At 37.4% G+C, this 26,308-nt stretch overlaps 1 protein-coding gene across 1 annotated transcript in view; it reads right to left on the bottom strand.

The window, feature by feature from the left end:
- Positions 1 to 26,308, bottom strand: part of TRPC4 (transient receptor potential cation channel subfamily C member 4) — a 193,936-nt gene that overhangs the window by 119,234 nt on the left and 48,394 nt on the right. Inside the window, exon 2 of the mRNA XM_021678301.1 lies at positions 22,031 to 22,435. Coding sequence (XP_021533976.1) covers positions 22,031 to 22,408 — 378 coding nt within the window. The 5' untranslated portion in view covers positions 22,409 to 22,435. The remainder of the gene's footprint in view (positions 1 to 22,030; positions 22,436 to 26,308) is intronic.

Here is a 26,308-nt window from a genome sequence, read left to right as displayed (position 1 = left end):
TATCTATCTATCTATCTATCTATCTATCTATCTATCTATCTATCTATCTAGATATGTTATAGAATATATATTATAGAAAATTGGAAGTGTGCTTTATTTTTTTTAACCATCACAGGCTTTTATGGAAATATTGCAATCGCTGCAAGGAAATCTGCATGCTTTACATGTAACTTCGACTTTTTGACTTTTCAAAATGTGGTGAGGCTCCTCAGAATGCTATACCTCCTCACAATCCTACAGAGCTCATGCTGAAATAGGGGCCAAATTAAAAAAAAAAAAATCTTCCCAGAAAATTTCATAACAAAGATATTAGTAATCTTGTTTTCTTTCTGAAAATGATCCAAATGAGTATTTTACCTTAATTAAAGCTCGCAGCTCTTTGGTGTTTGATTTTATCTTGCCAGATTGTTCTTTGATTAGTTTATTTTTATGAGTGATGATGGGGATTTTTAATGTGCCATATTCATCCATCTACCATCTATTTGGCAAGCTGTTACTTAATACTGAGGATGTACATAGTATTATGTAGCTGGTAGAAGAAAATAAGACCAGGATTGGATTTGGTTTGGAGAGTGATTTATGCCCTAGAAATAGACTGGAATTCATAAATTCGAGAAGAAAGTAAATCAACAAGACCTTCACCATACAAGAACAGAATGAAAAATGACTTTGTTGTAAAAGACCCAAATGCAACATCAACAGTTCAGACGAGCTTTTATATTTATGTAGTAGTGATCACATGATGCAACAAATTAAAGAGATAAAAGCTTCATTAGAAAGAATTAGCAAATTAAATTGGAATACAAGATCTATCAATATCACATAATGTGTTTGTATCAGTAAGCATCAAAGCAAGATGAGGCCACAAAAGCCTAGTCTTTCAAGATTAAAAATATGGCTATAAAACTAAGCAGTGCTACTGAAATAACTTGTTTTTTTTAAAACTTCTTCTCCAAAATAACCGAAATAACACTTGGAAAAATTCTAGGAATTGACAGTGAGAAGAGTGTAGCAGAGCTTTCTAGGTTAGAGAAAAGTGATGGGCACCCTTATTCCTCTTAATGGAATGACGGCTTTATTCTGCTCACAACTAAAGAAAATATCACTTAGATTTTTGACTGAATGTTGAGAAAGGCACATGTGAAGGGAAAGAATCATTTTTTTCTTTCCTCTTTCCTCCACTGAGTTCCTTTAGCAGTGAACTTGAATCTTGAGATATAAGAAAGACCATCTGCAATTTATGAGTTCTGTAGTAGCCTGCTAAAAGACTTCTTAGCCTCTATTTTAAATGTGTCAAATATATATATATAATGTTAGGATAGGTGGAGGGGCAACATTTTACTAGAAGATGAAAACATTGGGGATTAATTCCTCATTTATCATGCCCCAGGTGAAATATACAGAAGGAGCTGAAGTTCCAGGGAAATCAAACCAGCCTCTCACTACAGAGCTAGTTATACAATGAAAAATGATCTCCTGCTTTTTGCTTTTGGATCAGATTTTCTGTAACAAATGGGATGTTTTTGCATGATAGTAATCTTAAAATATCTTTTTTTGTCATTTTGTTATACAATTAAGTAAAAAAGGAATGCAAAAAAGTATAGAGCATGCTGTTTATAAATTTTTGTTTGCTTTTTTTGGGGGTCACTTTCAATCTGAATTAGGTGATCTATAAAAGATGCAGTTGTACCAGTTAATAAAATCAGATAAAAATAGACAAATTTCATGGAAACTTGTAACTTTAAGTGCTTAACAAGACCTCTGCTAGTATTGCAGACTGCAAAAACTTTAATCTACTGAAAAAAATAAAGAAGAATAAAGTATATGACTAATTTTTAAGTTCATGCCAGATGTTTAAAACTATAACATGTATTTTTAACGGCCTCAAATATTCACCAGGTGGCAGTCTTTTCCTTAAATGTGATTTAAAAAAATGTGATCTGCTTTATTTCACCTATTAAAAGAGATGATCTGACCTAGGTGAGTAGATATCCTGCATTTATCTGACAATGTTGAATTTCAGTGCCTTCTGAAAACATACTCCTGAAAATATCCCTAAGGGAATCTGTTTATTCTTCTAAGGGATCATCTCCAATCATTTTCCTTTATCATAATTTTTCCTTTTCTTTCTCTTTATTCAGAGTGAAACTACATTTTATTTGATAATTAATAGCATGTTCATATTTATTTAGACTTCATTGTGGTTTTTATAAGCCTGGCCCATCTCCTCTCTCCTGACTTCTAGACCTGGTTGAAGTAAGGCTCGAGCTTCTTGGCTCCATCCAACTTCTTATGGATTCACAGGCCTCCTAACCATTATGTGGATCTCCAGGAAGCTTTTCCCAAGAGGTTTCATCACCAGAATTCAACAAGTTTGACTCCCCCGGTCTACATTAGCATATTTGAAACCTTATCATAAAAATTAGAAATGTGATACAAATGTGAATCTTTAGATCGAATTGGCATGCTTAGTTCTTGTATGAAGATGCATCTTGGGTGTGATGATGAATGATGATGATGATACTGCTTCAAATGTAAATACATTAAGCACTTTACATGAAGTATTTCACATTTGTAATTTGCATAATAATTGTGAGAGGTAGCCATTACCGCTTTCCCTTTTATGTTAAAAATAACCATTGGCTCACACAAGTAGGAAAGGGTGGAGGTAGGACTTGAATTCCAGTCTGATTCCAAACCTGAGCTTTTCCCGCCATGAAATATTTCTTCTTATGCAAAACAAAGCCTTAAAACACTTATTTATGTTTACATGTCTTTCCTTGTTCCACAAAATATTTAAAGTGGAAATAAAGTGATGTTTATGACAAATGTTTCTATTTGATTCTAGACAAAAACTGAATTTTACACCCGGCTCAAGAACGGATAATCTCAGTCATCTTTGGCAAATTTCCTGGACTCTAAGCTTCACTTTTTTCATACCAGTATAGGTGATGGTTCCAGGAGTCTGTGTGTGTATGTGTGTGTGTGTGTGTGTGTGGTGGGGGGGATGAGGATGATATAAAATTGTTCTTAATTCTCTCTGATTTCAAAATTAGACATTGAATCTTTGCTTTTTTGGTTGAGAGAATCAGGCAGCCTAGGCCAGGGTTAAGTAGAACATGGTATAGTAAAGTAAAATTCATCCAAAACGGGTGCTTCTGGAACATATGATTTAATGATTACTACCTGCAGTTTAGACATTAAGTTTAGGCTGAAAAGCACTCAATGGAATATACTTAAAGTGTACTTTTCTAAGACTGGTCATTTAAGATCAGGCCAGAAGAAGCAAAAGCTCCTCAGATGATAAAGGATTAATGGGCACTGATACTCTAGAATAAAGTATGCCAGAGAGGTATGATTTAGCAACATTTAACGTTACTTAATTTATTACATAAAAATTTTAAAAACTTAAGCATTTTATTGATAGAGCTAATAGTTATATATATGTACAAAGCAAAAATATTTTATATTGATTCTATTTAGAGTGAAGAGTATATCACATTATTATATACAAAAATTCATCTAATATGCCAATGTATTATATTTTCCCACATCCACTGAATACTTAAACACTTTTATCATTTTATGGAAACACAATGGTACTAGTTCCTTCTTTTACTGATGTTAAGGCTTTTCAATTTTTGTGTCTTACATAATCAAATACAGATATTTCTTAGACATTAGGGGCACTATTCCTCTACTCTCACAAAAATGCAGTTGTAAATGCAACTACAAATTTGTATTGTAGGGAAAACAAAATAGATGAGGATGTGTATTATATATTATTACTTTTATTTATCTCGAAGTGGCAATTGATTGCTAGATTAGATTCCTTGCAGTCAAGGTTTTCTTTGTGATCATATTTTTTTTATTAAGTTGTTCGCTCTATGAACATATTTTAATAATATTTTGGTCACAGTTGCAGCCAATGAAATCTTAAAAACAACAGAATAAAAGAGTAAGTGAGGAAATACATGATCCCTTTATTGAAACTTTGCTCACCCAAACCATTCTACTAACTTTGCTGTGTCTTTTCATCTTGAGTTGTCCTCCCCCACTCTGCTACAGCAGAGTTGAAGAAGGAGCAGAAGACAGTGATTCTATATCAGGAATAATATAGTGATTCTATATTACCTGTGCTTAGTACAAATAACACTGTAGGGGTGATCGCACTAGATAACCTTTAGAATCTCTTCCAAACCTAAACAACTATCTATGATTTTAAGAAAATCAGTTCCATTTTCCTTTATTTTTGTTATGAAGGGTTTGTGCATGCATGAACAAACATGTGTGTGTATATATACGTGTGTGTGTGTGTATACACACACACACATACTTCTTGGTATTGTGAAGTTCACTAAGTAGGGAACAGTGATACATATTTTCAACATAACATTCTAAGAAATATAAAGGGGTGTACAGGCTATGAGGGTAACAGACAAGAGGGATATTTCATTCCATCAAGGTTTCACAATTTATCGCACACATAAATGAGGAAAAGGATTTGTGTTGTCTGCAAAATAACCTCTGCCAGTCTAGGAGGTGGGGTCCCTCTCTGCAGACTCCCGGTCAGGTTCCAAGACAAGCTCCTCTCTGGGCCCTCAACCTCTGTGTCTGGCCAAGCACAGGGTAATGCTGTGATGAGTGCTGCTTGACGTGTCACCTTCTACATTCCTGTTAATATGCTTGTCTCAAGTCTTGCTAGCGATTTCTCAGTGTGCTAACACTATTCCCTCATTACTGCCAGTCCTTTCCTACAACAATCTAGGGGGAATTGAGGACATCAGATGACCAGTTTTGTTAAATCATTAACTGAAAAGCACTTAAAACTGAATGAGGAGCCTGGTATGAAGGAATTTCAGGATGCTTCTGTGGAGTCAGGACATGGAGAGATCTTTCTATGCTGCTCGAAGACCAAGTTGTACTCCTAGGTTGTGGATGTTCTGAAGGGCTGAGCTTGCTGGATATATCTGATGGCCAAAGTAACCAGGCAGTTCAGCATAGTAAAGACCATGAACACAGAATACTTACACTCAGACTTCCCTTGGAAAATTATTTAATTTCTCTGAGCTTCAATTTCCTGGTGTATGAGACAACAATGTAAAATGGTCTTAAGAGAATGCCTGGCACATTGAAATGCCCAATTACTGTTAACAATTTTTATTAGTATCCTTTGATCTACAGCCACGATAGTATAATGTAATAGAAGTTTACAATGCATTTAACCTATTTGCTTTTTCAAATTATGTATTGTTTTTGAGGAAAATTTGTCAATATACTGCTAACTGAGGATTCACTGACATTTTGAGCAAGAAGTAATACACATAACAAAGTCTAAATAAATGCATAATTATTTCTAATTTATACTTTATTCATCATGGTATTATTGTATTAAAAGTTCACATTTATAACTAATGGTAGTAGAATTGCTTAACAATTAAGCCTGTATCTCCAAATCAAACAAATCTCTATATTTCCCCCAGGAAAATCCAGAAACCAAGGAGGAATATTGCAATTAGGTTACACACATGAGGGGTGAGGATCCTGCAAAGTTAAACCTGACTCCACTCACTCATGATCTCATTTAAGGGGAAAAAAGCTATGGATTCAGTTGGTAAATTTGCAATTATGAATTTCTCTTATCTTGCATAAACCACCCATTCCTCTAGGTAGTGTATAAATTGGTCCTCCCATGCTCCAAGCTCATAGTTTAGAATTATTGTCAAGTGTTTCTAATACATGATTCAAACAACAGTGACTTGAAACATTGATATATCTAGACGTTAATTGATCCAGAAAATGACTGCATAAAGAAAAAATTGTGGTAATGAAAATGAGAGCACTCTTTCTAACTGCTTGAAAAATTGGTTCTTGAACATTTAAAATTCCACACTACTTGAATCCTCATTTTCCTATGTTTCAGATTTTACAGTAATAAAATTTTACTTATTTTGCATCTAATCAGAGAATAAGTAAATATAGTAAGTTGAAAAAAAGAGGGCATTTTGAAAACAGTTATGGGACATTATAATCATAATCGATATTTTTTATAATTCCCAATTATATTAACACCTTATCTATTTGATTAATTATACTTGTTAAATGAATCACTGTGATTCCTTGGTGATTAATTTTTTAAATTACAATAATTAAGTAAGTTCAATGAATACATTGTTTGCTGAGACATCATGTTATTATTTTTAGATTTCATCACAACATTTCTAATGGTTTGGGGGATTTAATAAAAATGACTCCAAAAAAGCTTTTCACCAAAGCTCATATTTGAAAGATCAGTTTCAATCTCTCTTATTTTAAGTTTAACATAAACTCACTCTTCATACTAGCACTAACACTTCACAATGCATTTGCTTTGGGGAATATTTAGCCTCTTCAATGCATATAAGCACTTTAAACTAAATTAAATTTAATAAATATAAAATGATCAAATGGTATCAAGGTGGAGGGACTTACTGAGCTAACTCTCTTAATGTAGGCACTTCGGGGTGTTAGCTAATGTTTACAACAACCTGCTGAGTAAGGACTATAATGCCCCTCTTCTTTATGAGCAAGTCAAGACCCTAAAGATTAAATTATTTGCCTGAGATGATAAAACAGGATTTATATCCAAATTTTTCTCTCTCTCAACTCTCTTCACCATATCTCACTCCTTCTCTGTCCAAAAATGGGGAATAAGGGCTCTATTTTGTATATTCTTATTTTTTTAAAGATTTTATTTATTTATTTGAGAGAGAGAGAGAGAGCACATGGGGGGGTGCTTGATGTGGGGCTTGATCCCAGGCCCCTGGGATCAGGACCAGAGCCAAAGGCAGATACTTAATGGACCGAGCCACCCAGGCGCCCCTTATATATTCATACTGTAGAATGGAAATCTCTCAATGCTTGGAGTTTTGTTCAATTGCTTGAAGTTGTTGTTTTTGTGGGTTTTTTTTCACTTGATTTTCAGAAAAGGCTAAAATCCCTTTTCTTTTGTGGGTTCCAATCATATTTAATGATTATTATTATTTTACTTTCATAATAAGTGTGATATGCTGAAAGGAAAAAGCAAAGGCATGTGCTTCAAAGGGATTCTTTCTAATTGGCTGGTCTTCAAGAATAAAATGTCAATGTAACTATGGAAGGTAAATGTTGCATTATGTGATGAGTCAGAATGACCAGTCAGCTTATGTCATCATATTAACAGTATGACATAGGCTACTTTTTATAAAAATTCTTCCACTTAGGACAGAATTATTCATATGTCTCATGATTGCCATTTGCCAGGGGATTAAATGCAATCTATGCTCAATGTTATAATAGCTTTTAAACTCCCTGCTGTGGAATAATAAGACTCAATTTAATTTTTAGACTTCCAAACTACTTGTTAATAAAAAATACTTTATATTGGTTACTACTTTACATAGCTGGGGATAAGTTTCAGCTTTTCCACATTAATGGTAGACTTAGACAATATTATAAACAACTTTTCTGTTGACAGCTTAAATCAGAATAGAAAGAAAGTATAATTAATTATTTATATACTATGTCACACAATAGGATAAGTATTTTTGAGGGGGAACATCTTAAATACTTTATTTCTGTCTCTTGCCCATTTTTCCTCTCAGTCTTGCTCTCTGAATTTTGATAGTTCATAAGATTATGGTTAAACATATATTTCGGTTCACTTACTGTCAATATCCAGGCTGTAATAAAAACAGAGAAAAGGGTAACCTCAGTTGGTTAACTACTGAGGAAAGTAAATGTTTTCATTCTGCAAAGAGTGCTTTAAAGACTAGGGCATACAGATCGTCTTAGCAAACAGTTTCATCTATGAGGCATCATAGGAAGTTCACGGGACTGAGGAAGGCAAATTACTGGTTCCAAAGTCCAATGAGGAAAATGAAATGAATGCAAGAGTTGAAAGTAAATTTTTCAGGGTATCTTAAGTCTTGAGGCAGAAAACAAATGGTTTCAATCTGAAAATTTTAGATTTGTTTTAAGAGCATAGTTCTCTGCCCAATAGCCAGAGATTTATTTATTAGTACCCATACTGATTGAAAAAAATGTTCTTTAATTTTAGTCAGCAGGGTATATTTTAGGTTGGATGTATATTTGCATTAACTGCTAATGCCAGAGGCCCCTTGTGGTGCAGTCGGTTAAGTGGCTCTCGATTCAGGCTCAGGTCATGATCTGCGGGTCCTGGAATCAGGCCCCTTGTCAGGCTGTACACTCAGCATGGAGTCTGCTTGGGATTCTCTGTCTTCCTCTCCCTCTGCCCCTCCCCCCTCAAATAAATAAATAAATAAAATCTTTTAAAAAACCCAAAACATGTTAATGCCAATCTCTTATTTCAGACTCTTTGATTTTCTGATCACATAATGGGCACTGTTTCTAAAGTCACAAGTTGTGACTTTAGAAACAGCCAATCTACTGAAACTACTTAAAAAAAAGTTCCCCTACATGCACTGAAGTGAAAAAGAAAAGAGTAAACTGAATTAAATTCTCCTTTGCTCTCTCTGAATAGGGTTTCCAATGATCACATTTTTCAAATGAAAAAAGAAGTCATGCACTCTACAGGGTGAATTGCCAACACTTAACTTCATCTTCTTCTTCTTTTTTCTTTTTTTTTTTTAAGATTTTATTTATTTGATAGAGAGAGACACAGTGAGAGAGGGAACACAAGCAGGGGGAGCGGGAGAGGGAGAAGCAGGCTTCCAGCTGAGCAGGGAGCCTGATGCGGGGCTCGATCCCAGGACGCTGGGATCATGACCTGAGCCGAAGGCAGACGCTTAACGACTGAGCCACCCAGGCGCCCACTTCATCTTCTTGACATGCGTCGTGTCATTAAGATATTTGTCAACAGGAAGACAGATTATGGCATAATACAGTGGTAACAGTATAGTATGCTATTTTTATGTGTTACCTTATAAACTTTTATAAAATTTGAACACCAGACTTTAAGAAGCACATAAATTCATACGATGATTCTAATTAACAGCCACGAAAACTAAGGCTCAGAATGATTGAGAGATTTGTCCTGTTAGCAAGTGGTGAATGGGGTTTGAAGTCAGCCTCTCTACCCCTCAACTCTGCTCCGTCCCAGAACTTCCCAGCTTCCAATGACTTTGTTATTCCTATTTATTGGGCAACCAGATTATAAATGACATCATAATATTAAGACAGAGATCCTCAGTCTCTCCTGAATATGGAGATCTAGAGACTTTTAAATTTATCTCTTATCCCATATTAGGATGATTAATGATTTAAATTACTCCCATTCACATTGATGTAGTGGCTACAGCTTGAGAACATACAGTTATCTTTCATGACTCTTAAGTTCCAGCTCTGATTTCCTGCCTTTGTAGTCTGGAACATGTCAATTTTACTTTTTTATGCCTTCACTTCCCCATCTATAAATGAGAATAACAATAGCACCTACCTTCATACAAAATTCTTATCACAATTCCTAGCATAGTGACAGGCTTAATGAATATTATCTAGTATTATTATTACCTTTATAATGATAATTATCATCATCATCATCATTCACATTATCTCAAGGTTCATTTTCTAGGTATTAATTTATATATAGATCCTTTTAGTCAGGTCAAATACCAACTCCACTGGGTCCCTCTTTCCCTTTTTTGTAAAATAAAGTGATTGGGTTAGGTAATCTCCAAGAGCTCTCAAAGTTATAAAATCTATGTTCTTTTTTTTAAAGATTTATTTATTTGAGAGAGAGTGTGAGAGAGCGAGTGGAGGAAAGAGTGGAGAGGGAGAGGGAGAGAAATCCTCATGCAGACTTCCTGCTGAGCACGGAGCCAGACAAGGCGCTCGATCCCAGGGCCCTGAGATCATGGTCTGAGCCAAAATCAAGAGCCAGGCGATTAACCAATTGCGCCACCCAAGTGGCCCCATAAATTTAAATTTGTTTTTTAAATTTAAATTTAAATTTAAATTTGTTAATAGAGCTTTAAAATAAATTTCTTCAAATGAAATACTCAAGGCTTAACTGTTGAACTAATCAGTAATGTTTAGCAAAATCTTCTTCCCAAAGAATGGAAAAGTATAATAAACATAGTGAAATTGGGAGACTCTCATATATTAAATATCACTTAATCATTAATATTTAAGGGTATTAACTGAAATCTCCTGAAAGCCAGGTTAGCATGGCGTAGTTCAATACACACCTAACATAAAATATACAATCACAGGGGGGCGGAGCAAGATGGCGGAGTAGGAGACCTGGATTTCATCTGGTCTCAGGAATTCAGCTGGATAGGGATCAAACCATTCTGAACACCTATGAACTCAACAGGAGATCAAAGAAAAGAAGAGCAACAACTCTCTCATCAGAAAAGCGACCACTTTCTGGAAGGTAGGACGTGCGGAGAAGTGAATCCGAGGCGATATTCGGGAGGATAGACGGCGGGGGGGGGGGCCTCCATCAGCCGCTTCTGGCAAGTGATAGAACCATGGAGCACACAATTGGAACTTTTAAAAGTCTGCTCCGCTGAGGGACGTCACTCTGGTGGCTAAGCGGGGGGTGGTACCCTCCAGGACAGTGTGGTCTCAGGACCCACGGGTCACAGAAAGACCGGGGGTGCCTGAGTGTGGCAGAGCTCCCAGGTATCGGAGCAGGGAAGCCGGCTGCAGAGGCGGAGCCCAGGCGCGGGCTCTCAGCTCGGGGTTGCCATAAACCGTGATCCGCGGCACAGTCGGGCCCCTGCTCCTCCAGCAGGGACCCAACAAGCGGCAGATCCGGGGAGACTCACCTTCCTCCCCTGGGAGGAGCCCCGCGGGAGTGCACCGCAGGGATCTGCTGGGTTTGGAGACTCCACCCGGGGTCGGGTGCCAGAGATAGAAACGCGCGGTCACAGGCCGGGTGAGCACAGAGTGCGGCTGGAGACCGGGGAGACGGGAGTGACTGACGGCTTTTCTCTGGGGGCTCACTGAGAAGCGGGACCCCGAGTTCTCGGCTCCTCCGGGGCGGAGATTGGGAGGCCGCCATTTTCACTCTCCGCCTCCAAAGCTGTACGGAAAGCTCGCAGGGAACAAAAGCCCCGGAGAGCAAACCCCAGCAGATTACTTAGCTGGGAGGGGGCAAGGGCGGGGCAATTCTGCCTCTGGCAAAAACATTTGGAAACCACGGCAACAGGCCCCTCCCCAGAAGATCAGCGAGAACAGCCAGCCAAGACCAAGTTTACCCATCAATGAGAACGGCAGAACTCCAGCTCTAGGGGACTACTGCACATAGAATTCATGGCTTTTTTACCATGATTCTGTAGTCTTTCAAAGTTAATTTTTTTTTAACTGTCTTTTTTTCTTTTTTTATTCTTTTTGAATTTTTCTTTTTCCCTTTTTCAACCAACATCTTATCAATCCCTTTTTAAAAAAAAAACATTTTTTATTTTTCATTTTTAGAGTCATATTCTATCCCTTCATAGTAGTTACCCGTATTTTTGGCTTATATATATAAGTTGTTCTCTCTTTAAAATTTTGAGATAGTTTCTTCTAACAGATCAAAATATACCCTAAATCTCTAGTATATGGTGTTTTCTATTCCCCTGCCTGATCACATTCTCTCCCTTTTTTTTTCTTTTTTTAAATCCTCTTCTTTCTTTTTTCAAACAACTTCTTATCAATTCCTTTTATAAAATTTTTTATAATTTCCATCTTTACAGTCATATTCCATCCCTTCATCATATCAACCCTTATTTTTGTACATATATAAGTTTCTCTTTTTTTAAAATTTTGGGAGGCACTTTCTTCTAAAAGACCAAAATACACCCCAAATCTAGTGTGTGGCACTGATCTATATACCAGCCTGATCATATTTGATCACATTCTGGTTTTTTTGTTGTTGTTATTTTGTTTTGTTTGTTTTTGTTTTTATCTTTATCTTTTTCTTTTTTTTCTTTTTCTTTTTTCTCTCTTTCCCTTTCTTTTCCCACTGCTTCAGGTTTTTTCTGATTTGTTTAGAGTATATTTTCTGGGGACATTGTTACTCTGCTAGCATTTTGTTCTCTCATTAATCTATTCTCCTCTGCACAAAATGACAAGACGGAAAAAAATCACCTCAACAAAAAGAACAAGAGGTAGTACCGACTGCCAGGGACCTACTCAATACGGACATTAGTACGATGTCAGATTTAGAGTTCAGAATCATCACTTTAAAGATACTAGCTGGGCTTGAAAAAATATGGAAGTTATTAGAGAAACCCTTTCTGGAGAAGTAAAAGAACTAAAATCCAACCAAGTAGAAATCAAAAAGGCTATTAATGAGGTGCAATCAAAAATGGGGGCACTAACTGCTAGAATAAATGAGGCAGAAGAGAGAATCAGTAATATAGAAGATGAAATGATGGAAAATAAAGAAGCTGAGAAAAAGAGAGATAAACAACTACTGGATCACGAGGGCAGAATTCGAGAGATAAGCGATACCATAAGACAAAACAACATTAGAATAATTGGGATCCCAGAAGAAGAAGAAAGAGAGAGAGGGGCAGAAGGTATAATGGAGCAAATTATAGCAGAGAACTTCCCTAATTTGGGGAAGGAAACAGGCATGAAAATCCAGGAAGCACAGAGAACCCCTCTCAAAATCAATAAAAATAGGTCAACACCCCGACATCTAATAGTAAAACTTACAAGTCTCAGAGACAAAGAGAAAATCCTGAAAGCAGCTCGGGAGAAGAGATATGTAACCTACAAGGGTAGAAACATTAGATTGGCATCAGACCTATCCACAGAGACCTGGCAGGCCAGAAAGGACTGGCAGGATATATTCAGAGCACTAAATGAGAAAAATATGCAGCCAAGAATACTATATCCAGCTAGGCTGTCATTGAAAATTGAAGGAGAGATAAAAAGCTTCCAGGACAAACAAAAACTAAAGGAATTTGCAAACACTAAACCAGCCCTACAGGAAATCTTGAAAGGGGTCCTCTAAGCAAAGAGAGACCCTAAAAGCAACATAGACCAGAAAGGAACACAGACAATATACGGTAACAGTCACCTTACAGGCAATACAATGGCACTAAATTCCTATCTTTCAATAGTTACCCTGAATGTAAATGGGCTCAATGCCCCAATCAAAAGACACAGGCTATCAGACTGGATTAAAAAACAAGACCCATCGATATGCTGTCTGCAAGAGACTCATTTTCGACCCAAAGACAGACCCAGATTGAAAGTGAGGGGGTGGAAAACCATTTACCATGCTAATGGACACCAAAAGAAAGCTGGGGTGGCAATCCTTATATCAGACAAATTAGATTTTAAATCAAAGACTGTAATAAGAGATGAGGAAGGACACTATATCCTACTTAAAGGATCTATCCAACAAGAAGATCTAACAATTGTAAATATCTATGCCCCTAACATGGGAGCAGCCAATTATATAAGCCAATTAATAACAAAACCAAAGAAACACATTGACAACAATACAATAATAGTGGGGGACTTTAACACCCCCCTCACTGAAATGGACAGATCGTCTAAGCAAAAGATCAACAAGGAAATAAAGACTTTAAATGACACACTGGACCAAATGGACTTTACAGACATATTCAGAACATTCCACCCCAAAGCAATGGAATACACATTCTTCTCTAGTGCCCATGGAACATTCTCCAGAATAGATCACATCCTAGGTCATAAATCAGGTCTCAACCGGTACCAAAAGATTGGAATCATTCCCTGCCTATTTTCAGACCACAATGCTTTGAAACCAGAGCTCAATCACAAGACAAAAGTCAGAAAGAACTCAAATACGTGGAGGCTAAAGAGCATCCTACTGAAGAACGAATGGGTCAACCAGGAAATTAAAGAAGAATTAAAAAAATACATGGAAACCAATGAAAATGAAAACACAACTGTTCAAAATCTTTGGGATGCAGCAAAGGCAGTCCTAAGAGGAAAGTATATAGCAATACAAGCCTTTCTCAAGAAGCAAGAAAGGTCTCAAGTACACAACCTAACCCTACACCTAAAGGAGCTGGAGAAAGAACAGCAAATAAAGCCTAAACCCAGCAGGAGAAGAGAAATAATAAAGATCAGAGCAGAAATCAATGAAATAGAAACTAAAAGAACAGTAGAACAGATCAACGAAACTAGGAGCTGGTTCTTTGAAAGAATTAACAAGATTGATAAACCCCTGGCCAGACTTATCAAAAAGAGAAGAGAAATGACCCAAATCAACAAAATCATGAATGAAAGAGGAGAGATCACAACCAACACCAAAGAAATACAAACAATTATAAGAACATATTATGAGCAACTCTATGCCAGCAAATTAAATAACCTGGAAGAAATGGATGCATTCCTAGAGATGTACCAACTACCAAAACTGAACCAGGATGAAATAGAAAACCTGAACAGACCTATAACCACTAAGGAAATTGAAGCAGTCATCAAAAATCTCCCAACAAACAAAAGCCCAGGGCCAGATGGCTTCCCAGGGGAATTCTACCAAACATTTCAAGAAGAATTAATACCTATTCTTCTGAAACTGTTCCAAAAAATAGAAATGGAAGGAAAACTTCCAAACTCATTTTATGAGGCCAGCATTACCTTGATCCCAAAACCAGACAAAGACCCCATCAAAAAAGAGAATTACAGACCAATATCCCTGATGAACATGGATGCAAAAATTCTCACCAAAATACTAGCCAATAGGATCCAACAGTACATTAAAAGGATTATTCACCATGACCAAGTGGGATTTATCCCTGGGCTGCAAGGTTGGTTCAACATCCGCAAATCAATCAATGTGATACAATACATTAACAAAAGAAAGAACAAGAATCATATGATCCTCTCAATAGATGCAGAAAAAGCATTTGACAAAGTACAGCATCCTTTCTTGATCAAAACTCTTCAGAGTATAGGGATCGAGGGTACATACCTCAATATCATAAAAGCCATCTATGAAAAACCTACAGCGAATATCATTCTCAACGGGGAAAAACTGAGAGCTTTCCCCCTAAAGTCAGGAATGCGGCAGGGATGTCCACTATCACCACTGCTATTCAACATAGTATTGGAAGTCCTAGCCACAGCAATCAGACAACAAAAAGAAATCAAAGGCATCCAAATTGGCAAGGAAAAAGTCAAACTCTCACTCTTTGCAGATGATATGATACTTTATGTGGAAAACCCCAAAGACTCCACCCCAAAACTGCTAGAACTCATACAGGAATTCAGTAAAGTAATAGGATATAAAATCAATGCACAGAAGTCAGTGGCATTCCTGTACACCAACAACAAGACAGAAGAAAGAGAAATTAAGGAGTCGATCCCATTTACAATTGCACCCAAAACCATAAGATACCTAGGAATAAATCTAACCAAAGAGACAAAGGATCTGTACTCAGAAAACTATAAAATACTCATGAAAGAAATTGAGGAAGACACAAAGAAATGGAAAAACGTTCCATGCTCATGGATTGGAAGAACAAATATTGTGAAGATGTCAATGCTACCTAGAGCAATCTACACATTCAATGCAATCCCCATCAAAATACCATCCACTTTTTTCAAAGAAATGGAACAAATAATCCTAAAATTTGTATGGAACCAGAAAAGACCCCGCATAGCCAGAGGAATGTTGAAAAAGAAAAGCAAAGCCGGCGGCATCACAATTCCGGACTTCCAGCTCTATTACAAAGCTGTCATCATCAAGACAGTATGGTACTTGCACAAAAACAGACACATAGATCAATGGAACAGAATAGAGAGCCCAGAAATGGACCCTCAACTCTATGGTCAACTCATTTTTGACAAAGCAGGAAAGAATGTCCAATGGAACAAAGACAGTCTCTTCAACAAATGGTGTTGGGAAAACTGGATAGCCACATGCAGAAGAATGAAACTGGACCATTTCCTTACACCACACACAAAAATAGATTCCAAATGGTTGAAAGACCTCAATGTGAGACAGGAGTCCATCAAAATCCTAAAGGAGAACACAGGCAGCAACCTCTTTGACCTCAGCCGAAGCAACTTCTTCCTAGAAACATCGCCAAAGGCAAGGGAGGCAAGGGCAAAAATGAACTCTTGGGACTTCATCAAGATAAAAAGCTTTTGCAAAGCAAAGGAAACAGTCAACAAAACCAAAAGACAACCGACAGAATGGGAGAAGATATTTGCAAATGACATATCAGATAAAGGGCTAGTATCCAAAATCTATAAAGAACTCATCAAACTCAACACCCAAAGAACAAAGAATCCAATCAAGAAATGGGCAGAAGACATGAACAGACATTTTTCCAAAGAAGACATCCAAATGGCCAACAGACACATGAAAAAGTGCTCAATATCGCTCGGCATCAGGGAAATCCAAATCAAAACCTCAAGGAGATACCACCTCACACCAGTCAGAATGGCTAAAATTAACAAGTCAGGAAACGACAGATGTTGGCGGGGATGCGGAGAAAGGGGAACCCTCCTACACTGTTGGTGGGAATGCAAGCTGGTGCAGCCACTCTGGAAAACTGTATGGAGGTTCCTCAAAAAGTTGAAAATAGAGCTACCCTATGATCCAGCAATTGCACTACTGGGTATTTACCCCAAAGATACAAAAGTAGGGATCCGAAGGGGTACGTGCACCCCAATGTTTATGGCAGCAATGTCCACAATAGCCAAACTGTGGAAAGAGCCAAGATGTCCATCAACAGATGAATGGATAAAGAAGTGGTATATATATACAATGGAATATTATGCAGCCATCAAAAGGAATGAGATCTTGCCATTTGCAACGACGTGGATGGAACTGGAGGGTATTATGTTGAGTGAAATAAGTCAAACAGAGAAAAACATGTATCATATGATCTCACTGATATGAGGAATTCTTAATCTCAGGAAACAAACTGAGGGTTGCCGGAGTGGGGGGTGGGGTGGGAAGGATGGGGTGACTGGGTGATAGACACTGGGGAGGGTATGTGCTCTGGTAAGCGCTGTGAATAGTGCAAGACTGTTGAATCTCAGATCTGTACCTCTGAAACAAATAATGCAATATATGTTAAGAAAAAAAAAAGAAGAGGAAGGTAGCGGGAGGGGAAGAATGGAGCGGGGGAGATCGGAGGGGTAGACGAACCATGAGAGACGATGGACTCAGAAAAACAAACAGGGTTCTAGAGGGGAGAGGGGTGGGAGGATGGGTTAGCCTGGTGGTGGGTATTGAGGAGGGCACATTCTGCATGGAGCACTGGGTGTTATGCACAAACAATGAATCATGGAACACTTTATCTAAAACTAATGATGTAATGTATGGGGATTAACATAAGAATAAAAAAATAAAAATAAAAAAAATAAATAAAAATAAAAAGGCCTAGAAAAAGAAAAAAAATATATATACAATCACAGTCATTCTATAACTTTCAACTTCGAAGTCAGTGGTTCTAAAAGTGCTGTCTCCTGACCAGCAGCATTACTATCCCTTATGTACTTGTGGGAACTGTAAGTTCTGGGGTCTCATTCCGGACCTGCTAGATCAGAGACGGGTGGGGTGGGATCCAGAAGATCCAGCAATCTATGTTTTACTAAACGCTTCCAGTGATTCTAATGGTGCTGAAGACTGAGAGCCACTTTCTAAGTGGAGAATGGAAAAGAAAGCTCTGTTTCTGATAAACATGTACTGAAGCAGCTGAAACTGAAATTGAATGTGGCCTTGAATCTGGTCTGAGATGACATCAAAGAGAAAGGTCTGTTAGAAATAATTAAAAGTCAAGTAACCAATCAATTGGCTCAAAACTGGGGCTAAGAAGCCATTCTCCGTTATTCCCTGTAGAGAAATAAGGTACTCAGAAGGTTAAAGAAAAGGTCAATAAAATTATCAGAGAATATCAGAGTAATGATGGTAACAAGGGAGCTGTCCCAGTAAGAATACATGACATTCCAGGGCGCCTGGGTGGCTCAGTCATTAAGCGTCTGCCTTTGGCTCAGGTCATGATCCCAGGGTCCTGGGATCGAGCCCCGCCCGCATCGGGCTCCCTGCTCCGCGGGAAGCCTGCTTCTCCCTCTCCCACTCCCCCTGCTTGTGTTCCTGCTCTCGCTATCTCTCTCTCTGTCAAATAAATAAATAAAATTAAAAAAAAAACAAAAACATGACGTTCCATCTTCCTGCTTAGCGTGGGGAATCACATTTTCTCTATGCTGTCTACTGTACGAAAGAAATGAAATATTACTCTTTCCATTTGTTAATAGAAAAATAAAAATAAAACACTAGGACTCAATACCCTGATTTATGTTGGTCTACATTAAATATGGAAGGAAATATTTAATGATCTATGACCATCTATTTATCTGGCAAAACTGAAATACCTTTGTTAGATGCTGCATTGAGAAAATCTTTTAATAGGCTAACAACCACAAACATTTAAACCATTTATAAGGGCAAGAAAGGAAATCAATGTCAGAGTGATGGGAAGACAAGAGGTTTCAAAGTCCTCACTGTCATCTATATATCAATCCCAGACCCCTTTAAGTCCAAAATTTCAAATTGCCTCCTAGGTGTCAATTTCAACAAAATAAAAAACTGAGTATATCCAATCAGGTCCTACAGACCATGTCCTATAGTCTCGATCCTAGCGAATGGAGTTAACTTCTTCCAGGTATACACCCTTAAACAGCCTTCTTCCTCCTTCTTCAGGCCCTTCTCCTACCCCTTCATGTCCACTACCCACTAACAGTTTGTATTTACGAAATCCAGTCAATACCTAAGAATTTATTTCTCCTTCATCTTTTCCATTGTGATCATGCTTATTCATATTCCCATGATATTTTTCCTGTCTTTCTTCACAACTAGACCTTCAGACTCCGAAGAATAGGAACAACGTCTACTCCCTAGCATCCAGCACAAGGCCAGGCACAATAAGCACATGCAAATAGTAAACTGTTCTCTGGAGAATGTACACAAACTAATCTGAAACTCACAGCTTCCGTGACTTCAGGATGCCACCACACACTGCATCTTCTTCCAGACAAAGAAATGAATATGTGACAAACTTACAAAAGAAGAGTATATTTCCTAATCCACATTTGTCACTTTTTAAGTTCTTTTTAAAAAATTTTTTTATTTATTTATCTTTGTGTGTGAGAGAGAGGGAGAGAGAGAGTCGGCATGGATGGGGGGGAGGGGCAGAGGGAGAAGCAGACTCCCCGCTGAGCAGGGAGCCAGATGCCTGGCTCCATGCGGGGCTCGATCCCAGGACCCTGGAATTATAGCCTAAGCCGAAGGCAGATGCTTAACCAACTGAGCCACCTAGGTGCCCACATTTTAAGTTCTTAAGTAAGTGTTCTAATAATCAGATTTGTATAATTTTTATATTATATCCTCATTCCTGACTCATTTCAGGACAAGTTAGGTTTATTTTGTCCACTTGGATATTATTGTTTTCAGGTATAAACACTTGGCTTTAGTGACCTCAACAGAATTAATGGCAATGTGTCTCAGAGTCTTTGGGAGATGCTCATGAGACTAGAAATTCAGCAAATTATAATAATACACAAAATGGCTTACAACAATCACAAGAATCATCTAAAAAATTACAATTTATAAGAGAAAAAAATTCCTGTCAAGAACATATTTGCTACATACAACGCACTGATTTACGGCAACTTACTCCAAAACATGCTGGCTGTACCTGAGAGATGTATTATCTAAGTAAATCACAGATAAACAGCCAAGCTCTAATGGGATTTACTGTATTCCCCACCCCTGGCCCGGAGAACATCTTTTGTGTGCTACATTATATACATATTATGTTCTAACAACAATGTACCAGGACCTCTGTGGTAGATTGGTTTTGTTCTTTCAAAATGATGAAGTTCAAACAAAAAGATACATATTTTTTGTTTTGTTTTGTTTATTCTTAGTGCCTTCACTGAAGAGGAATTCTAGAATGTACAAATACAAAAGGAAAATTCTTGGCCAGCAAATAGATACAAGAGTAATCTTCCAGAAACACATGGCCTGAGATATTTCTGACTCCTGGCAAACTGCAAACCTTTACTGCCTTTTGTTAATAACCAGGGTTCAGATCAAGTGTCTGTAAGGAGCCAGGACCTACTTGTGAGACTAGCGTTGAGCTCAGAAGTTGAATATCTTCCAACAAACACTCTCATAATAGCAGATATCTTTCCCAGACACCAAATTACTCTGGCCAGCACAAATGTCATTTGCTAAAGAGACATTGAAATGTATGGCCAGTGTTCTCTAGAAAACAGAGCTAAAGTTATTTAGTAATAAATGTAAAAAGTACACTTAATGGCAAGTTTGTTCTATAGACTTGGTGTAATCTAAAATGATCTAGACCACAGTCACAACATCTGTCTCATGGTCCCCTATATAGACATAAGACAAGAGGGTGTATAATATAAGGTCGTTGTTGTTAGAAACCATGGGGTATGACTGTAGAAGAAATTTCAAAATCACAAGGTGACAAAAGCAGCACCTGAACTTACACAGATGAAAACAGACTCCTACTCATTCCTCTCTGTGTCCTGCACTTCCCTTGGTGGTAAAACCTGGGATATAACATATATCTTGAGCTATTACCATGACCTGCCCACTCCTGTCAACGTTTGTACGAGTTTGAAAGGATAGATGCAACAGGTGAATTTTCTGCCAGTAAAATTTTAGTGATATGATGGGAAGGTAACATGCAAACAACGGGATATGAAACCAACAACAAAAAGCTAGTAAAGCAACAAGCAGAAAAGTATTGTCCTTGTGGAGTGTTGCTTTCTGAAAGCTTGGGCTCAGGTAAGGGGAAGAGGTGAATGGTGGGCAGGCATAAAAATGTACCATAGAACACAGGCTTCTGACAACACAGCGAGAGTTTTTTGTTGTTGTTTTTTTTCAGGAGACACCCAGCCATGAAGTTGTTCTGCTAATAATGGCAAGGATTCAGAAAAAAAGTCCTCCAGTAAAGCAGAGATAACAGGAGCCACAGCAGAGCTGGCTTGAAAAGAATGTAGCTTCTCCTAACAGTCTGTCCTTTGCAGAGGTTGCACATTATCCAGTACAGCAGAAACGGCTAGTGAGGAATAACACACATTTGAAGATTTTATTTGAAAAGGCAGATTTTGAGCCACCGCAGTATGTACAATGTCTTTGCAATTAGTCAATTGGATTTGATACAGGGAAGTGAAGAGTTCAGTGCGAGAGGAAAAAGGGATCCAATAGACAATTCAGATACAGGGCAGTCACAGACAGAAGGGTCTAGACAGACAAAAACAGATTCCTTATTCGTTCCTTTTTATGATTTCTCCACTTCCTTAGTGGTTAAAAAAAAAAAAAAGCCAAAGAACAACAACAAAAATAGGAAGATAGGGAAAGAAGTCCCACACACTGTAGAATTATGTGCCATTTTAGTGTACTTTCTACCGATGACACTAAGACATAGCTACACTTTGGCATACTGTTACTCTGGTTTCTCTTCAGATCGCATAAATCTTTCACCTTTCACTTTGGCATACTGTTAAACCTATAGTCAGGCTTTAGTTATTTTCTAGTAATCCTTTTTTTTTTTTATTTGCCTCAATTTAAAAGAATCCACTAGAGTTTGCTAATGATCAATATCAAACTTAGGTGATCCAATTCACTTTTGCAGTATGATGCAGAATCCCAGAACAGGCAAACAGATTAAACAGGAAAACAGCAAATGGATTCAGCTTGCTGTGGTAGAATGTGAAATGAAAAGACAAGAGTAAAAATACCCACACGCACAGATCCGAGCCTCAAACAGCATTCTAGGTTGGGCATTCCATAGAAAGGTTTCCAATGAATGCGAAGCCACGGTGGGCCCCTTTGTGTTGCTTTAGTTCTCCCTAAAGGTCTGATTTGCCAGGGCAGGGGGCACAGGGACTAGCAACTGTCGGAGGGTATGACATGTGTAGCTGCCACTAGCTCTCTGTCTTAAGTGTTCTGATTTCCGTGCTTCTAATTCTTAAAATTTGGAGAGAATTTGGATATCCACAGAAACCTTCTGCAAGGAAAATCTATCAAAAACGGTGCTGTGGCACGTACCTGTTTTTCTCCACTGGGCTTTTTGTGGTTCAGTAACAGCTCAACAGCTCCGACAACTTCCTTCCTGATGGCATGTAATAGAGCATCTCCAACATAGACATTAAAGCTTAAAAGTAGTTCAATGAGCTCCAAGTTCTCATTTTCAATTGCAATGAGGAGAGCAGTTCTTCCAAGAGGATCAATGCAATTAATATTGATTTTAAAATAAATTTCCGCTTCCTCCAGGGATTTCTTGACACTTGCATAATCTCCCTTTTCCACAGCATTTAAATAGGCTTTTTCTGATGGTGAGAGCTCTGATTCTGCTCGGACTATCCTTAGAGGGATGCGATCTCTGTAGGGGGCATTCACATTCCTTTTGTAATAGAACTGAGCCATGTTTCATGCCATGCTATTTCCTTGTCTCTGAAAGAGCAAACAGAACCCGAAAAACACAAGGATTAGTGCAAGTACACTTTTTAATCATGATGCGTCACACTTAACAACTAACAATAATGCCAATCACAACAATGATACCATTATTAAATGATAAGGGTTCTTTTCTCCTTCAACAGTGGACACAGACTTAATCATTATTCAGTTACCTAGAAATACAATTACAAAGTTCTAATCTAAGAGAAATAAAAATTGAAAATGTTACTTTAAAAGTGACATCTGTCAGAGGATATACCTGTAATTTTTGGAAATTATTTACAAAATGTATCATATATATATGCAGTTTTTAGCAGAGAACCTTGAAAACTAAAGGCTATATTTTTGAGGCCCTAAAATTGGACTGGGGATATTCAAATGTATCATTCACTGTCAATTTTGCTAATCATGCAGATGCTGTCGAAACTATGAAATATCACTATCTTAGCAAAATGCTTTTCATTTGTCATGTATTCTCTTCTTAAAGTTAGTAAGTACTGACATCAAAGTTAATGTGAATTAATAATATTAATGTCAATAAAATATCATACTGAGCCTGATGAGTATAATTTTTTTTCCCGTGTGTAAGTGAATTCATTGAGGGGGAAAGAACCGATGATATTAATGATCAAGATGAGTCTAAGCAATTCAATTTCCAAAGGAAGAATTTAGAAATGGAGTAAATATAGAAAGAGTTTATTATGAAAATGCTATTTTCTTAATTCTATTACCTTAATATCATGAAGCAATAAAGCGCAGGACAGGAATGTATTCATTGCAAAATGTATTATTCGGAAGTTACAGTAAAGATACAGTTGAAGATGAAGGAATTGTTTTAAATAAATAAAAGATCATCTTAAGATAGATTGATAAGAACAAAATCACTGGAAACTATATTGATTTAGTATCATACTACTGATACAACTTTACAGAAAAATCTATTGTTTTGAATATAAATTTTTTATTGCTGTTAGTTCCTGATTTCATACTTATGATCTGAACTATTTTATTATTCTATGTCATTTATATTCAACTCACTTGTTTATTTACATACGTTTACTATTAAATTAAAATTAATGGGGGATTCTAGGTACCGGAACATGTATATTCATCTTAATTGATCTTTTCAGACCTAATCATTTTATGAGTAAATTAACCTGATTTGAATAATACTTTAAAGGTTATTTTAAACATGCGTTGAATTAACAAGTGTGATTATATTTAATGTAATGTTTTCAATTTGGGAAATTATACATTGCTTGCATGCCCCCTCAACTTAATAGGCATTTCAGTTACCAAGTAGTTGTTTCACTTTTTGATGTTCAGATTATTAATCACGATTTCTCAAATATCTAGGTTCAAGATATAATATATAAAACTTTTTTTTCATAATTTGTTCCTTTCTGGTTTTTATTAGATTATTAGATTTAGTAGTTTATTAAGGCCCCTTCATAGATGAAGCAAATGTAAGAATCTCATAATCCAGAATATTTTTCTCAAATATTTCACATTTTATTAGTCTTGGTGTTTTTTTAACTTTTAGAGATTTTATTTATTTACTTGACAGAGAGAGAGACACAGCGAGAGAGGGAACACAAGCAGGGAGAATGGGAGAGGGAGAAGCAGGATTCCCGCTGAGCAGGGAGCCCGATGCGGGGCTTGATCCCAGGACCCTGGGATCATGACCTGAGCTGAAGGCAGATGCTTAACGACTGAGCCACCCAGGCGCCCCTAGTCTTGGTGTTTTAGATGTATAATGACCAACTACAGAGCATGATATACATTCATTTCCACAACCGCAGACAGGGGGTGTTGTGAATTCTTTAAATGGCAATATTAATTTTTTTAGAGAAAAATGAAGAGTGATACTGGTGTTCAAATCTATTAATTTGAAGTGTGCAAGTTACTTGCTTGAAGCTTGATTATAATTTCAGTATTTAGAGATGCTTTAACTCACTAGAATCATAGGAGAGAATTTATAGATTTATATTATGGGATAACAAGGACAATTTAATATTCTTCTTGTATAACTAAAACTATAATAAACCAAGATCATTATGATGCTACATATCTCATTATAATTTTCTGATCTGGAACAACAGCACTTCCCTCCCAATCCATGTCAGCATCTGTAAGAGCATGTGGAACCAATGTCAATGGGCTTCACGCTGTAATTTTACCAGGACTACAATGTAAATGTTTCATAATGATAAGTGGCATATATGTTCTATTTCAACAGTATATGCTCTTTAATTCCTCACTTTGTCCTTACCCAAGACTCTTGGAAAAATATATAAATATTCCTTTTTAGAGTTGAATTCAAGTTTTGCCACCAGTAATTGTTTTGCTTAAGACTAATGTTTGAAGGTAGCTTACCAAAAATACAGGTTAAAATGAAGGCATGCACACACACACACACACACACACGCACACAGTAGCAGAACTTTGAATTGTGACTCAGTCAAGATTAGGAATCAGCCTAGAGGATGGAATTTTTTTTTTTTTTTAAGATTTTATTTATTTATTTGAGAGCGAGAGAATAGGAGACAGAGAACATGAGAGGGAGGAGGGTCAGAGGGAGAAGCAGACTCCCTGCCGAGCAGGGAGCCCGATGCGGCACTCGTTCCCGGGACTCCAGGATCATGACCTGAGCCGAAGGCAGTCGCTTAACCAACTGAGCCACCCAGGCGCCCGAGGATCGAATATTTTTATCTTATTTTTATTTCATTTACTCATTCTATTAGTGATAATATCAAATAAAGGATTAGATAGTAAATAGCATTTTTTTTTGTTTTAAAGATTTTATTTATTTATTTGAGAGAGAGAGAGACAGAGACAGAGCATGTACACGAGCCAGGGGAGGGGCAGAGAAAGAGCGCAAAGGAGAAGCAGACTCTCCCCACTGAGCAGGGAGCCACACATGGGGGTGGGGCTTCATCCCAGGACCCTGGGATCACGACCTGAGCAGAACGCAGACACTTAATTGACTAAGCCACCCAGGCGCCCGACAGTAAATAGCATTTGACTTCTTGTGTTTAAAGTGCAGGATGGTGTGCGTTGGTGGTATAGTGGTGAGCATAGCTTGCCTTTCCAAATCTCAGGATGTCGGTGACAATGAAGGGATTGGTGGACAACATAGAAGGTACTGGAGAAGTTGGGGGACAGGAGGATAGATAATGAGAAATTAGATTTATTTAAATCCGTTTCATTTAATCCAGATAACTGTCATAAATGTAAACTCCATAAGGATGGGTTAAAATGTGAGACTTCCCTGAAAGGAAGACATATTCTAGTCAACACTGTATTTAAAATGTGAACTGGGCATGAGACCTTACATTCAGGAACCTGTTTCGCCATCCATAAAGTGAGGCAAACAATGCTATCAATGGAATGAGTGAGAAGAATCAGAGTTAGTGCTGAAAAATATCTTCTATTAATGGTACTGTCCTCTTTCAATTTCTCGGATTTGAAACAAATATAAAACCCGATGTGAATTGGGAAGGATAGGCAGATTTGAAATATATTAAATATGTTAAGAATTTAAATACGTTAAATAAATGAAATTTAATTATTTACAATGGACTATAGAACACACACACATAAAACAATTCTGGCTAAAACTTTAAAAGAGTAAGGAAGATTATGTAATTTTTAGACAAGTTTCTGTACTAGATTACTTGAGATGCAGGGATACTACTAATAGAAGGACAAAAATCAAGTTTAGCTTCTTGAAACTGTGAAAGATGAATGTAATAGTGAGTGCAAGGTGCTAAGGCTGATGGAGTTCCTGAGCTGACACACTGGTCAGAGACTCTGGAATTGCTGTTGGATAGAAAGTCTGTGAAAGAACAGGAGGCTCAGTACAGC

Source organism: Neomonachus schauinslandi, chromosome 3, assembly GCF_002201575.2.
Source record: "Neomonachus schauinslandi chromosome 3, ASM220157v2, whole genome shotgun sequence".
NCBI lineage: Eukaryota > Metazoa > Chordata > Mammalia > Carnivora > Phocidae > Neomonachus > Neomonachus schauinslandi.
Note: the sequence above shows the minus strand (reverse complement) of the source record. Positions and strands in the feature narration are given on the sequence as shown.